This window comes from Acipenser ruthenus, chromosome 7 (genome assembly GCF_902713425.1).
Source record: "Acipenser ruthenus chromosome 7, fAciRut3.2 maternal haplotype, whole genome shotgun sequence".
Taxonomy (NCBI): domain Eukaryota; kingdom Metazoa; phylum Chordata; class Actinopteri; order Acipenseriformes; family Acipenseridae; genus Acipenser; species Acipenser ruthenus.
Genome location: NC_081195.1, coordinates 53229844 through 53245507, shown reverse-complemented (window position 1 = coordinate 53245507; position 15664 = coordinate 53229844). Strand labels below are relative to the sequence as shown.

At 36.3% G+C, this 15664-nt stretch overlaps 1 protein-coding gene across 3 annotated transcripts; it reads left to right on the top strand.

The window, feature by feature from the left end:
• The first annotated feature begins 986 nt into the window (after positions 1 to 986).
• Positions 987 to 13607, top strand: LOC117415981 (optineurin-like). Of its 3 annotated transcripts, none has more exons than XM_034026979.3 (14): positions 987 to 1199; positions 5275 to 5442; positions 5795 to 5997; positions 6440 to 6595; positions 6930 to 6994; positions 7424 to 7561; positions 7778 to 7925; positions 8407 to 8522; positions 8723 to 8872; positions 8975 to 9059; positions 9455 to 9610; positions 11787 to 11929; positions 12068 to 12162; positions 12619 to 13607. In XM_034026979.3, exons 2-14 carry the CDS (start codon positions 5295 to 5297, stop codon positions 12738 to 12740), a joined length of 1725 nt encoding a protein of 574 aa, XP_033882870.3. In that variant the 5' UTR covers positions 987 to 1199; positions 5275 to 5294; the 3' UTR covers positions 12741 to 13607. The 3 variants fall into 3 exon arrangements, with proteins under 3 accessions (XP_033882870.3, XP_033882868.3, XP_058883261.1); XM_034026977.3 differs by having other exon boundaries at positions 988 to 1199; positions 6927 to 6994; XM_059027278.1 differs by lacking the exon at positions 987 to 1199 and adding an exon at positions 4873 to 5171 and having other exon boundaries at positions 6927 to 6994.
• Positions 13608 to 15664: the final 2057 nt, after the last annotated feature.

Sequence of the window (15664 nt, the reverse complement as noted above, 5' to 3'; positions counted from 1 at the left end):
AAATTTCCCATCACAGCAATTAATTTTCAAGGAGGGGTAACCCTGTTAATTAGTATGTACTACTAGGGAAGATGCAGACACAGACAATCTCCTTGGTTTCATGAATATCTCTTAAGTGTGATTTTCGGACAACAAAGCTGGCTTGAATGGTGGGTGATGTCAGAAAAAAATTCTGGCACCGCTTGTTTGGTGCTAACCTTTATCGGAATGCAGTTCATGAATTTAGTTGTATAGACTTATTTTAAGGGAGAACAGCACCACCTGCTGATAGTACTTTGTATGGCAATCGATCACTATAAATACATTTCTGCAGTGTGCACCGACGGTAAATGTGCAATTGTATTTCTTATCACCTGTCCTACAGTACTGGTTCGTTTATAGAATAGGCTACATAGCCAATACTGTTTAACGTTTTATAAAGCTATACTAGATACTAGATTAACTTGATACTTTTACAAACTACATTTTAAATCTATGTATTTGTGATTGTTAACTCACTTGTTCATATTATGTGTTCTCTTTCATCTCTATTGTTGTTTTCTAGAGTTAAATGTAATTTCTGAAGAGAAGTGGTTTTAGAAATGACCACTGTGGGTTAGTTAATGGGGATTCACTATATAAAACAACATAAAACGTTTAAAAGTGTCAAAATAAATGCAGTTATTAGAAATAAATATATTTATACTGTACCAATATATTTGTGTTATTTATTCTGCAAAAGTCGCATATTGCTATATTAGTCGACAAAGTGTATTACCAAATTTAAAACAAAACACTATTGTTAGTTAGTAATGTATGACTACAGTATTTAGTGTAATAAACGTATTGGAAATTAAAATAGATATAAAGACATCCAATGTTACTGTGTTGAACTGAGTTATTTCAGGAATGAAAAACAATTAAGAAAATGCGCAAGACTGGTGGGGAATTCCCTGGAAATGTAAGGCGGAACCTGAACGCAAATACACGAGTGACGTCATTGTCAGCTGAGCGAAGAGAACAGTTGTCCAAGCAAAAAAAAAAATCAACAAGGAATTGCGTGTGTGTGTTTCCAAAGAAGAAGGATAGCGACATATCTCGGGATAATGATTTATTTTCGTCAGTATCTTAGCTAGACATTAGCTAAGATCAAGACTGGAAAAAAGACAGATAGGAAATAAGGACTAAGCTTGCAGTGAATTCAGTTTGTACCTGATCTGGTAAGAAATAAACTACGTACGTTAGTATTACAAATGTTAGCTGTGTGCTGTTGTTTAATAGAGCAATTCTTTTTTTCTCTTTTTTTGTAACTGCATGGAGTTATAAATACAAACATGGTCGTGACGGATCTGTTGTGTTCGAGAAGTGAACTGAAAGTGAAAGCTTAAAAAAAAAAAGAAACGCAAGTCTAGGTTAAATTATACAAATAATAAAATAAACAGTTGTAAATCACGCTGACTTCTAATTAGATCGACAAATCATTAAATGATTATGTCTGTGTGAGTTTAACTGACAAAGCAGTGAACTACATATTAATTGCAGGCCTAGTTCATTTTAGTTCCGTAGTGGCGTCATAGTAAATTACGACTTCAAACGTATAATTCGAATTGTTAATTCACGAATTTCACGGATACGGTCCCAGAGAGTTTAATAATAATATGTCTTGCTATTCCCCATGATATTCTCGTACACTATCGCATGATGAAAGTGCTTAAACTAAAACAAATGTTCATAACCTGAGCTTTTAACCCTTTTTGGAAATGTTTATTTTTCTTTACAGTTGTCTATTCTTAATTCATGCTGTTTAATATATGAAAATGTCATTGTTATTATTTTCATAAGAGCTGTTTATTTGCTACGGCAGTGCTTTTTGGGATATAAGGAATTGGCTTTTTGCAGATTAAATAATCTGTATTTTATCAGGTAAATACGGTGAGGGTGAAGGTTACATCTCAACTGTGGGAAATATAAACACGTGACCATTTTATCTGCTGTCATACAGCTAGGATTTGCCACCTTTTCCACAGACCAAACCCGGATATATTTCTCAGTCAGCCTAGCTCTATCAAAACTGCAGTATACTGTAACCTAGTTTAACACAATACCAACAGATCTCGATACAAATCAATAATCATGCTGTATACACAGTATTGTGCTCTTGATATTTCTAGCAATCGAACTTGCTTGCAGAAAAATAGTAGTTATAGTTTGTTAGAGGCTGATCTTACCTGAGACAATTAGCTGTGGTGATGAGTGACACTGTGGAAAAATCAATGCAATTTCTGAAGCGACGATCCTGTATAAATATTAACAAACGTTATTAATAGACGTTAAAAACTACGGCACTTTTGGTTGTGTGTCGGTAAAAAGAAACACAATTAGTCAAAATGTACTCAGTTTGGTTCGGGCTACCGCTAAATATGCAATGTTTATACGTACACGCTTGCTTTTATGTGGTTTAATTACCATTATATATCATCAGTAACCAATATTCTACTGTAAAGGTTATGTATTTATCACACGCAGATCAATGTAATGTAGACAGTAGAATGTACAGATCCGTGCTAAACAGTACATTCCTAAAATAGTGGACATCTTTTAAGCAACTAATATACCGTATAACTGGTCATTTGAGCTGGTATTAAATTTGCAGATTTACTACCTTGGTAGATTTTGACGGTTTTTGAATTGGTATTTATCACTTAGCACGTTCACAAAGAAAAATGTCAATTTTGTATGTCTACTTTTAATTTAAAAAACATTCAAATACATGTACAGTAACTAGTTATAGCATCTATGATGTCACTGCAGTAACAACAAGCCTTCTAAAAATGAGTTACAATATTTTTAACGTTCTCATATGGCCCTTCAATTTTAAGATATCAGTAACTGGAAAGGAATACTAACTGCAGTACACTTTTACGATAGGCATTTGCTAACTGTTTTAAAACTTAGCTGTGGTTCATTAACATAACACAGTGGAGTGATCACAGTATCATGTAGTAATTGTAGGACAGTATTGCACATGTGAAAACTTTAACAATGAAGCCAAAAGTAAAACGCTTTAAATTTAAAACTGGCAAGCGCTGGCAAAATCAGCGTTTTTTTTATACGGTGCAGAGCTCATTTATTTTACTGTTTAGGGACTTTGCGAAACCAGCACGGTGGATAGTAGTATCTACACGTATCGACATTTTGACATCTGGCACATTCTTTGTCTTGTCCAGCGTGCGCTTCTTTAACCTGTGCTGCATACAAGAGAGTGACACAGGAATGAAACTTCAATCCTGTCTCATCCTGTCCTGTCAAAAATGTTCCTGTCCCATCCCATCCCATGAAAGAATCATCATTTCCAATCCTGGCCAATCCTGTCCTGTCCAGATTTTTCCTGTCCCGTCCCATCCCATAACTTTAAAAAAAAAAAAAATTTTGTCCCATCCCATCCCATCCCGTGATATACAGAAATCAACTATTATTTGGAGGTACATATATTTTCGTATTCATGTATAAAATTAGGTTTTAAACGGTTTTCCATTTAACACTACCGGTATACTACTAGTAATTTGTTTTTTGTTTTTGTTTTTTCAGAAAAAAATACAGTGCAAGTACAGGGTCTTTATAAGCACATTGTGCAATATAATGATGTAATATATACATTTGGTAATAGAAAAACAACTGTTTAGAGTTTTGTGCGTCAGTTTCTAAACTGGTTACTAAGCAACCTGGCACAGAGATTTTAGTATGTGAAATACAGTATTACGAACCATTAATTCATAAAAAAAAATAAACAACAAAAAAAAACATGGTATTGAAATAATATTTCATAAACGTTCAGGGAGTAACCATTGTTTATTTATTTATTAAAAATCATAGTATTATACATAACCCTTCAACGTAGCGCCATAGCAGAACCTCCAAAATAGTAGCTGCTAAGGCCAAATCGTAGCCGTTGTCATCTCTGCATTACGATTAAAGGTAATATTAATAAAAACCGAAAATGTGCACATCCTTAATATACTGTACATATGTATATAGAGAGAAATATGTTAATACATGCCAGTGCCACAGCATTCGGTTATTCTGCTAGTATCAATAATTCATGTATCAATATTGTTAACTAAAGGACTGACATAACTATACAATTATGGGTAATATGAAATATTTTATGTATCAATCTATGTTAAACGTAAAGGTTTTTATTAACCATTCCTTGTTGTCAAGACGCTGATTCTCGTTGGTCTCTCTCCGAGTTTGACCCTTCTGATTCTGAGGCATATGGCTTGAATTGATACGGGAGACAATCCCTGTTTTCTCTCTCTACGTCAGATCCATCACTACATGATTCTCATTCATAAGCGGTTTCTGAAACTGATAAAATTAGGCTACTCTCGCTTTCACTGTCGCTGTCAGCAACACTGGCAGATGCAAGTAGCCTGTGGGTATCTCCCTCTGTGACGTCACAGTCTCCTGGCCCCAAACCAAGAAATGGAGATCGCTGTCTGTGTATTTCTGGGTATTATTTGATTAATTGGAGCGCGATTAAACATAATTTGGTAAAATTAATGTGATTTATATGTTCAAGTGAGACCTGTTAATATTATGTTTAAAAGTAAAATTCCATATCATAGACTCTTTAATGACTTTAAAGAGCAAAAAAAAAACTCTTCCTGCCTGCTGGTGGCAGAGTAGTCCCGTTCCGTCACATTCCCGGAAGCTTAAATCCCGTTCTTGCCCGTCCTGAGAGTTGTTTTTTTTTTTATTTCCCGTTCCTGTGATCTTCACTCCTGTACTATTCCATCCTGTAAAATTTAAGACAATTTTTTTCAATCCCGTCTTCATGTCACTCTCTACCGCATACCACCAGTCTGTCAGAGGGCGGGATCGCACACTGTATGCCCACTCTGATTGGTGGAAGTATTATTGGCGATTTCAATCCAAACCGCCAATAAAGCCAGAATAAATTACACTCCAAAGTGTCCCGTTACACGGTATGGCAAAGAAAATATTAAAGGAAGGTTGGTGTTTCTTACGTGTTTCACTTAAAACCGGACATTAGGGTGTCCGGGTTTGGTAATTCCTGCCACCCTGACACAGATGCCAATTCCCGGTGGCAACCCTGGATACAGCAGTCAAAGTAAACACCACCAGCAAGGATGGCATGACCTCAGTCATGCAAATGTTTAATAATTAAGGTAGATTTCAATTTTACTCATTCAACATGTGTAATAGTGGTTCAAGGACAGTCCGTTAAGTTGTCTTTTTATTGTTTTAAATGTTTGCAATGTTTTGTTGTAGGTTTAAGAACCTATGAAATAATGACTTCCAATACTCGGATGATGAATGGGGAGATGCAACGAGAGAATGGGCAGGGGGGTCTGGCTCACGGAGCTCCGCTTAGGAGCACCTTGGAAGAGACTCTACAACAAATGAACATTCTCATTAAGGAGAACAGCGACCTCAAAGGTGAGGTCTTTTTAAGCAAAGAAAAGGATAGCTTTATACAAAAATGTTATACAGGCAAAAAAGTAATTTGTTTAGTTATAACGTCTAGTCACCATTCATTTCACAGAGGATAACCCCAAAAAATTAAGATGCTGTTTTTAGGTGGTTGCTCAACAGACCACTTGACTTTGTCAGTGTTGGAGATGTTGTCCTTTATTTAACAGCACATGGTATTTTTTTTTTACTTAGACATTAAATGAAAAACAGGCATTTTCTAAAGAGATCTTACAGAGGCTGTATACAGTATTAATAATACTTTCTTATGTTGTTGTTGGATTTAACATTACTTACATATAATTATTATCTGAAACAGAAGCTCTCAAGCACACCAATACATCCATGAAGGAGCGCTTTGAGGACCTTGCTTCTTGGAAGGAGAAGCAGAAGGAGGAGCGTGATTTTCTGGAGGATAAACTACAAGAAGCCAAGGGGCGTGTGGCAGCCCTCACCAAACGCAATGAAGAGCAGAGAAAGAAAATCCAGATGTTTGAAGGGAACGGGCTTGAGACTTCTCAGGTGTGGCGTGTTTGTTTTACAGAAATCTTCAGTAGAACTTTATTTATGTATTCCCAGTAGAGGGCATAAGTCATAAGGTGCCGTACAATGTGTTGCTAAAAACATTGTCACATGAGCATTTTTTAGACTGGCCAAAAAATAAATAAACATAACAAAGAAAGAAAGGAAACTGAATCTTAAAAACTATTTTCAGTTTTCCCTCGCTGACACTAACAGGCATTGACCATTTTGAAAAAAAAAAAATTCACATACCAACTTTACTAAAAAAATAATAATAAACTGTGTGTTTCAGCATGAAAGTTCAGGAACATTTGTGAGCTTTGGTTTGATGATATATTACATATCTCAGAGCCTCAAACCCCTTTTTTTCCCTCCAATGCTGGAATTAAAATCACTAAGAATGTTTAATTTATTTATTTGTATATTGGTTTTTAAATTCCAGGGTGTTGTGAATCATACTCTGGAAGTGGAGCAGCTAAAGGCTATGATCACTCGCCTGCAGGCTGAGAAATGTGACCTGGTAGCAATGAACTCAGAGCTACAGTTAAAACAACGAAGTGACTCACCTGAGGATTCCTTTATCGAAATCAGGATTGCAGTAAGTGAAAGCAAAAGGTCATTGATCATTTTTGGTTTTGCAGTTTCTGGTTTAAGCTCATATTGCATGCAGTTCTGCTATTGGTTTTAAAACAAATGTAACAACTTCAGGTATAACTATTTCAGGGCAAATAAACAAATTTAACAAGAAAAAAACTAAAAAAACACATTTTAATTATAAAAACAAATGTAATCATGAGTCTGCGCTGATGTTTGCAGCCGTGTTCTGTGGAAAACAATAGCACTGTGCTACCCAGACTGTATTCACTTTTGAGAAATTCAATTGCTATATATGCAAAGTTGACTGTCAATATATTTTTTTGTTAATTCAGCAGGAGGGAGAGTTCAAATTGACTAAAGATTTGCAAAACAAGCCTGCAGACCCCTCTGCTGCTTATATGTAAGTCCTGTGTTACAGGTTGTTTGATGCACTTGTGTTACTCAGATACCACTAGCTCATAGCAGCACCGACTAGGCACTGGAGCAATTGATAGTTTACCAGCAACCCATGACTGTTAGTGACTGTTCCAATTTCAGAGGCTTGTGTGTTGGCTAAACTAATTTAGTGTAGCTCAATAATTGCTTAGAAAGATAGGCCCTTTTGTAGAATTTTAAATGTTATTCTGTGGACTGAAATGAAATATTCAATCATGAGATATAGTGCAACATACAGATTGCTGCCTTTTTGGATAATGTATAATTTGATCTATATATTTGGATATATTTAGTATCTTTCTTAATTTCGCAGTATATTTTGTTTGCGTAACAGATTGCGGGCAGATATACCCGAAACTTTACATAGTTAAATTGTAAATTCATTTTTTTCAAGTCGGCATAAGTGTTTTGATGAAGCAAATACCCGTTTGGAGTCTGAAGAATTAACAGTTAGCCAACTGCTTCAGTCCCTGCGACTGGAGACTCAGAAGGTGGAGACGCTTGAACTTGAACTCCGGGCTGTAAAAGAAAGGTACAGGCCTTATTGGAATAGAATATTAGATCTCTGCACAGTAAAGGGTCGATGCGTTACCAGCAGAAGATGTTTTTAAAAGAGGTGGCACATCGCTGCAGGTTTTAAAACAGGGCTTTATGTGTTTCTGGTTGTTCCAGTGGGTTTGTTTTAGTGATTACAAGCAAAAAAATGATCATTGAGAAGCCAGCTGATCAGTGCTCTTTTTCTTACTAGAATGTCAGATCTAGAAAAAAGAAAATTAAATGTTGCTGAGAGTGGGACTCAGACAGAAGTGATAGTTGATGAGAAGTCCTCATCAGTACCAATGGAAGTGGAGGCTACAACCACATGTGAAATTACTGCAGAGACTCAGCATGACGTTGTAAGTGTGAAGGCATTTATTTTTATAAACTTTTTCATTTTGTATATATATATATATATATATATATATATATATATATATATATGTATATATATATATATAAACAAACATTGGTAAAAGGTCCTACTACAGGACCTACCATCAAGATAATTCAAATGTTGATATGTATGTATTAATTAATACAACCCTGTGTATTATTGTTGTGTGTGCTCATTCAGGACCAAAGCCAGTGCAACTAATAAGAATATTTACAGCCAGATGACCTTAAGTCCCTGAATGGTTCTAAACAGCTTGCATAGTCACTATTAGCTACTCGTTGTTTAAAGTCTCAAAGCCTGCCAGTAAGTGCTATCTAATGTGCTCTGGAAAATAATACATGTTTAAAGCAAATGCATATATCGTGGTTGGACCTTACCACCATGGTTGTGCAACTTAGGCTTTGTACCGCCATTCTATAAATAATGTTTCCAATTTTTTGCAGCCTGCTTCTGAGGTGGAGAATTTAAAGTCACAGGTGATGTCATTGTTTGAAGACCTACAAGAGGCACAGTCCAAACTGGATGAGGCTGAAGGGATGAAGAAGAGCCTGCAAGCTAGGCAAGTTACACGTTTAAAAGTAGTTTCCACGACCTCTTTAGATATTGTAGTGCTCATGTTGCCATTCAATTATGTCTATATAGACAATTTTGATTTATTCGATGGTCACAAGAATAACTACTCTTTTAATAACGTTCAGCTTAATTCCTTAATTGTGAAATGGTTTGTAACCCATTCTATATTTTATGATCTCTTGTTAGGTGTCATGATTTGGAGCAAGATCTTTCTACCCTTCGTGCACAACTTGTCAAAAAACAGGAGGTTCAGTATCAGAATGAAACACTGAAGCTTCAGATGGACAGCTTGCAGTCAATGAGTAAAATGGAACAGATGAAAACAGAGGATGAGAAGTAGGTTGCATCCACAATAAAATGTTAAATACCTGACAACCATAAAAATGAAAAATGGAAATGACACTTGATGCAAAAAAAACTGTTTTTATTCCTGAACAGGAGAAAACGGATTCAGTTACAGGATGCATATGCCAAGCTGTTTGATGATTATACAGCAGTGATGAAAGCAATGGAGGGAATGAAGGTAAAGAACAGTAAGCATCCTTCAGATGCAATAAGGTTGTCCAACTAAAAGCTCAAGTATTAAATAAGCATCCCTGTGACGGTAGCTTGTGTTTCTGTCAGCCCCGTACTATCTAAACTGTTCATTCCAACTATGTGAGGTGCCCATACTCAAAACAAAGAATACACTTTGACCTGTGACATAACATAGATTCCGTAGTGTGGTCATGTGACTTTTTGGTTTCTGGAAGACAAAGACCTAATGATAGATATTCTCTAAAAGCTGTGCGAAATAGTCTTTTAATTTTTGGCACAAAAATTAACATCATACTTGTTGTATTGTCATTAATTTAAAGGCATACATGTGTTTTTGTTGGTTATATTGGTTATATTTACTATAATCTGTGTTTTTCCTAGTCTAACGTGTCTCAAGAAGAAATGAGTGAGGTGAATGATAGACTTATTGCTGCTGAGGAAGCTCTGGCAGTGAAACAGCAGAAGATTGATGAAATGAAGCAGCAGATATTTAAGCAGGAGCAGGAGCTGGAGACTGTATCTTTGTTCAAGGCTCAGGTAATGAACAGGACAAGGAGACTGCTAAGACTGGCAAAAATGATCTACAGCATCAGCTTGAAGCTGGCCTGAAGCGAGGAGCCATGATTTTTTTTTGTTTGTTTGTTTAAACTACTACTGTATGTATGTACGGTAGGTAGGTCTGGGAGTAACTTACCCTCTAATTTTAACACAGAGTAAAATGTATTTTCAGGGGGTAAAATGCAACATTACCTTGACGTCATGAGTAATCTCGATAAATACTGTACAATCTTTAATGGTAATGGAGTAGGCATTAAAAAAGAGCCTTCCATTTTAACTGCAGTGTTACTTTTAACTACTGTACAACCACGCGTGTGTTCTACAAGGTTCTTTATCGGTTCAGTGCATTTTTTCGAGGTATTGCACTGACTTTACAAATTAATTATGTTACTTATATTTAAAATTTAAATTCTTAAACTCAGTGAAAATGTAAAAACTTCCATATAAAACCATACCGATAAATAAAATAAGGAAATGCATTAATACGTCATAAAACAGCTTGTTTAATATAGGCACCTTTTTTTTGTATTTTTGTATTTGTAGCTGGACTGGGGTGTTTACGTGGCTGCAAAGACAACAGGGCTAGCCAGAGAGTGGATAATGTTTGTTGGTTGGGTTGGTTTTTCTTGTGTACAATGTCCTAGTAACTGAAGACCTTGTATTCTGGGAGATGTAGTTATTAGTGGAAGTTTTAGGGGAGGTGGGAGGGGATACAGACAAGCTGTGCAGCAAAATTGCTATGCGTATTTTTTTTTACGCCTTAAATTAAAATTGAGTGTGTAGTTAGGATTTTTTAATGCGTAAAAACATCAGGTACGCAGCTTATCGAGAGAGAGAGAGATCACTCTAATGGGAACAGCCATAGCTCACTTTTGGTGCATTAGTTTGCAGAGAGAGAGAGAGAGAGAGAGGAAGGATACTGAATGACCGTTCGTGGTATACCGACAGGGGCTAGTGGTTTTTGTAAGGACATACTCCTAAGGGGAATATTAGAGAGACCAGTTATTATTTTTTAATTTTTTTCCCCCAATTTGGAATGTCCAATTATGTTTTGTTTTTTTTCTCCTCAACGCAGCGGGTCCCCACACAACACAGACGTTCTGAGGGCATGTGAGCATCCTCTGATCTCACAAGCCTAAAGCCAGAATCGCTTTTATGCTAAGCAATCCAGAGCAGAGGTGGGCGGGCTACCGATCCCGGAGAACAGAGATCAGCCCTGCCCCTTATCCACTCTATAAATAGCAATAACGTGTACATTTTTTATATCAAATCAATTAATTCAGGGATTCTTTTACCTGCCGGATCTTTAGTTTCATTGTCAACAGACTATGCTGAGGCGCAAATTAATTTCGAACCCTGTTTACGGCCTCTTTGCAACCATCTTTAGATAGAAACTTGAGCTCAGTCTGTCAGTTTACATCCTCTCTGTTTCCTACCTTTACCGGCATTAATGAAAGGCCTACAGGCTGTTTGGATAAGTCCAGACGCAGGCAGATAGGCAGTCCAAATAAAAACAATAGTAATTTGAAATTATTTCAGACATCTTAAAATTGTTATAAAACATGTATAGGTGGCAGTATTTTTTGAACTACCAACACGCAGCTCTGTCCTGAATTTCAACAGCACGCAACTGGATTGGAATATAAACAAAGACACATTCAAAACTAGTCCCGGTAAGCATGTTATACCATGTTATCCACTCATGATCCTACTCAAGTACGATAACAACAATATATCCCACACTAGATATACCCACACCCGTGGTATAAATTGCAATATAGTGCCCCCTATAGTGTGCCAAAGGAGGGTGACTATAATCTTAGTTTCCAGGCGCAGCAATCTCAAGTGGAGACTTCCAGTATTGTAAAGCACCTCGGCACGCTTTTATTTACAGTATTTACAAGCTGGTGAAAAAAACATCTCTGTCACTTTAAAAGCTCAAACAAACAATAAAATAAAAAATCCCATTGTGACACACAAGGTTACGAATGTTACCTGTAAGTTACAATGTAGCTCAGGGATGTTTTTAGGACAGAATAAATAAATAAATAAATAATTGAATGCGTTTAACTACCATCAGTTTACATCTCTGAGCCTTAATCATTGCAGTGAAAACGGACAATGAGTGAAACTGTGCTGTGATCCCATTCCGCAGGCTGAGATTTACTCTTCAGATTTCTATGCTGAGCGTGCAGCACGAGAAAAGATACATGAAGAAAAGGAGAGAATTGTAGCACAACTGGAGTTTATAAAGAAGCAGAACTGCAAACTGCAAGAGGAGATGGAGTCTTTTGGAAGGTAGATATAATTTTCAATAAACATGTTCAAAATAGTACCTGTCCATGTTTAACAATCCACATTCTCCTCCGGTTGCTAAAAGAGCTGCTGTATTTCTAGCCCTGCAGTTTGTAAATAGGAAGTGTCTTAATATTTCAGGCAATCGCTGAATGAGGTGCAGCGTCGCCATGTTTCCAGAGGGGCAAGTCCACAGCAGAATGTACAACAGCCGAATGTGCAGGGAGGAGCAAGAGGTAAGAATAGTTAAGGCAGGAGCTATTGGATGGGTTTTCTGTAAATTCTGAACGGATTAAAGGTTGAAAACAACTAGTACAGTAGTCCACCTCATTGAAACCAGTTTTGCACTTGAGGGCGATGTTTGTCTAAATTTGTGCATATTCTATGCATCCATATTGTGTTCATTCATTAGATTTCTGAAGTATTTATGTGATAGTATTTATAGAACATGGAAATAACATTTTGAACCTGTGGATTTTAATTTAGAAAAACTGCATTCTTTTGATTATTTTAAAGAGTATTCCATTATTTAAATTACCTGACACACTTTCATTAACTGTGTTCTTTGCTGTGGTATACCACTGCCATTTTCTATGTAACTATACAATGCATATACTGCACAAATAAAACGAGAAACATAATTGCCATTTGTTTCCATAATATGTCATCGGCATGTCCTGTTTTGTTTTCAGGTGCTGAAAATCGAGACTGGCAACAGCAGGTGAATATTCCGGAGCGTGCATGTCCTAAATGTAATGAAATCCTCCCTGACATCGACAGCCTCCAGATACACGTCATGGACTGCATCATATAAAGAAATGGTCACATTACATACAGTACTACCTAACTAAGCACTGGTTAAAGGGGATAATGTCTAGACTTTTTTTTTTTTTGAATGCCCTTCTTATCTTAGCTCACCATAATTCATATATATGTTGAGCTAAAAGCTTGACTTGTAACCTGAATGTTCTCTAATTAATTAATTTTTTTGTTACAACTTGGTTGTAAGTTCTTAATTTGTTTATATATTTCTGCTTTCTACAGTAAAATGGAAATACAAGTATAACTTAATTGGTGAAAGGGCAGTATATAGGTTCCAAACCCTTTATTAGAAAGTATTTAAATTACCAGAATTGCATGTGAAGCTACTGAAGCCCTCCCATAACTATACTTTATAATGGATATGGTGTCAGCAAACTTTTGATTTCATCCAGAAATGAGTCGGTAGTATAACTTTAAATTACATTATATTACAAGTTGATCTATGATGATGTCATGTGAATAATCTTGCATAAATTAGATGAGACTAGGCAGTATATAATGTTATATACAGCTGTGGTACTCCAGAAAACATAATTTTAATAGGTTATTAATAGGTATAAAACTAGTGCTGCTGTTTGCAATATCATGTTATGTATGCACTGTAAAAGTATAATTATGCTATAATCAGTCAAGTTAACGAGTTGGCTTTTGTATTTGTTTTTGTTAATCTTGACAGGGGGAGTGTATACTGTAAACATATAAATAGAAAATTGAAAGCAGTCAAAGTCTATATAGAGAGCTAATTGTGTTCATTACAGGGATTTTATCACTGACAATATAGACAAAATCATTATTTTTTTTTCCTTTTGTTAATTCCTCTAATAACAAAATAAAAATATATTTATAAAGTTCAGTTGTACTCTGTGTACTTGGTGTGTTTTGTTTGCTCATAATCTGGCAGTTGGAAAATCCCACTGATATTTTACACTAATTTCTACAGTGAACAGTTTTGTATTTTGCCTGTATTGATGCCTCTTCTATGTAAAACATATTTCAACGTGATCACTTTCTGTACAGTACTATAGTAGCCATAAACGCCCGTCAAGTACAGATGAAGGAGGTAATCAGTTTAACTGGCTGGCTGTGAATGTGAACACAGTTGGTCTTTAGATACAGCCTTGACAATTATTTTCAGATTTTTTGTGTCAATCTGCTCATTTTGAAATGCTACATATATATATATATATATATATATATCTATATATATATAGATATATATATATATATAGATATATATATACAGTGCCTTGCGAAAGTATTCGGCCCCCTTGAACTTTGCGACCTTTTGCCACATTTCAGGCTTCAAACATAAAGATATGAAACTGTAATTTTTTGTGAAGAATCAACAACAAGTGGGACACAATCATGAAGTGGAACGAAATTTATTGGATATTTCAAACTTTTTTAACAAATAAAAAACTGAAAAATTGGGCGTGCAAAATTATTCAGCCCCTTTACTTTCAGTGCAGCAAACTCTCTCCAGAAGTTCAATGAGGATCTCTGAATGATCCAATGTTGACCTAAATGACTAATGATGATAAATAGAATCCACCTGTGTGTAATCAAGTCTCCGTATAAATGCACCTGCACTGTGATAGTCTCAGAGGTCCGTTTAAAGCGCAGAGAGCATCATGAAGAACAAGGAACACACCAGGCAGGTCCGAGATACTGTTGTGGAGAAGTTTAAAGCCGGATTTGGATACAAAAAGATTTCCCAAGCTTTAAACATCCCAAGGAGCACTGTGCAAGCGATAATATTGAAATGGAAGGAGTATCAGACCACTGCAAATCTACCAAGACCTGGCCGTCCCTCTAAACTTTCAGCTCATACAAGGAGAAGACTGATCAGAGATGCAGCCAAGAGGCCCATGATCACTCTGGATGAACTGCAGAGATCTACAGCTGAGGTGGGAGACTCTGTCCATAGGACAACAATCAGTCGTATAATGCACAAATCTGGCCTTTATGGAAGAGTGGCAAGAAGAAAGCCATTTCTTAAAGATATCCATAAAAAGTGTCGTTTACAGTTTGCCACAAGCCACCTGGGAGACACACCAAACATGTGGAAGAAGGTGCTCTGGTCAGATGAAACCAAAATCGAACTTTTTGGCAACAATGCAAAACGTTATGTTTGGCGTAAAAGCAACACAGCTCATCACCCTGAACACACCATCCCCACTGTCAAACATGGTGGTGGCAGCATCATGGTTTGGGCCTGCTTTTCTTCAGCAGGGACAGGGAAGATGGTTAAAATTGATGGGAAGATGGATGGAGCCAAATACAGGACCATTCTGGAAGAAAACCTGATGGAGTCTGCAAAAGACCTGAGACTGGGACGGAGATTTGTTTTCCAACAAGACAATGATCCAAAACATAAAGCAAAATCTACAATGGAATGGTTCACAAATAAACATATCCAGGTGTTAGAATGGCCAAGTCAAAGTCCAGACCTGAATCCAATCGAGAATCTGTGGAAAGAACTGAAAACTGCTGTTCACAAATGCTCTCCATCCAACCTCACTGAGCTCGAGCTGTTTTGCAAGGAGGAATGGGCAAAAATTTCAGTCTCTCGATGTGCAAAACTGATAGAGACATACCCAAAGCGACTTACAGCTGTAATCGCAGCAAAAGGTGGCGCTACAAACTATTAACTTAAGGGGGCTGAATAATTTTGCACGCCCAATTTTTCAGTTTTTTATTTGTTAAAAAAGTTTGAAATATCCAATAAATTTCGTTCCACTTCATGATTGTGTCCCACTTGTTGTTGATTCTTCACAAAAAATTACAGTTTCATATCTTTATGTTTGAAGCCTGAAATGTGGCAAAAGGTCGCAAAGTTCAAGGGGGCCGAATACTTTCGCAAGGCACTGTATATATATATATATATATATATATATATATATATATATATATATA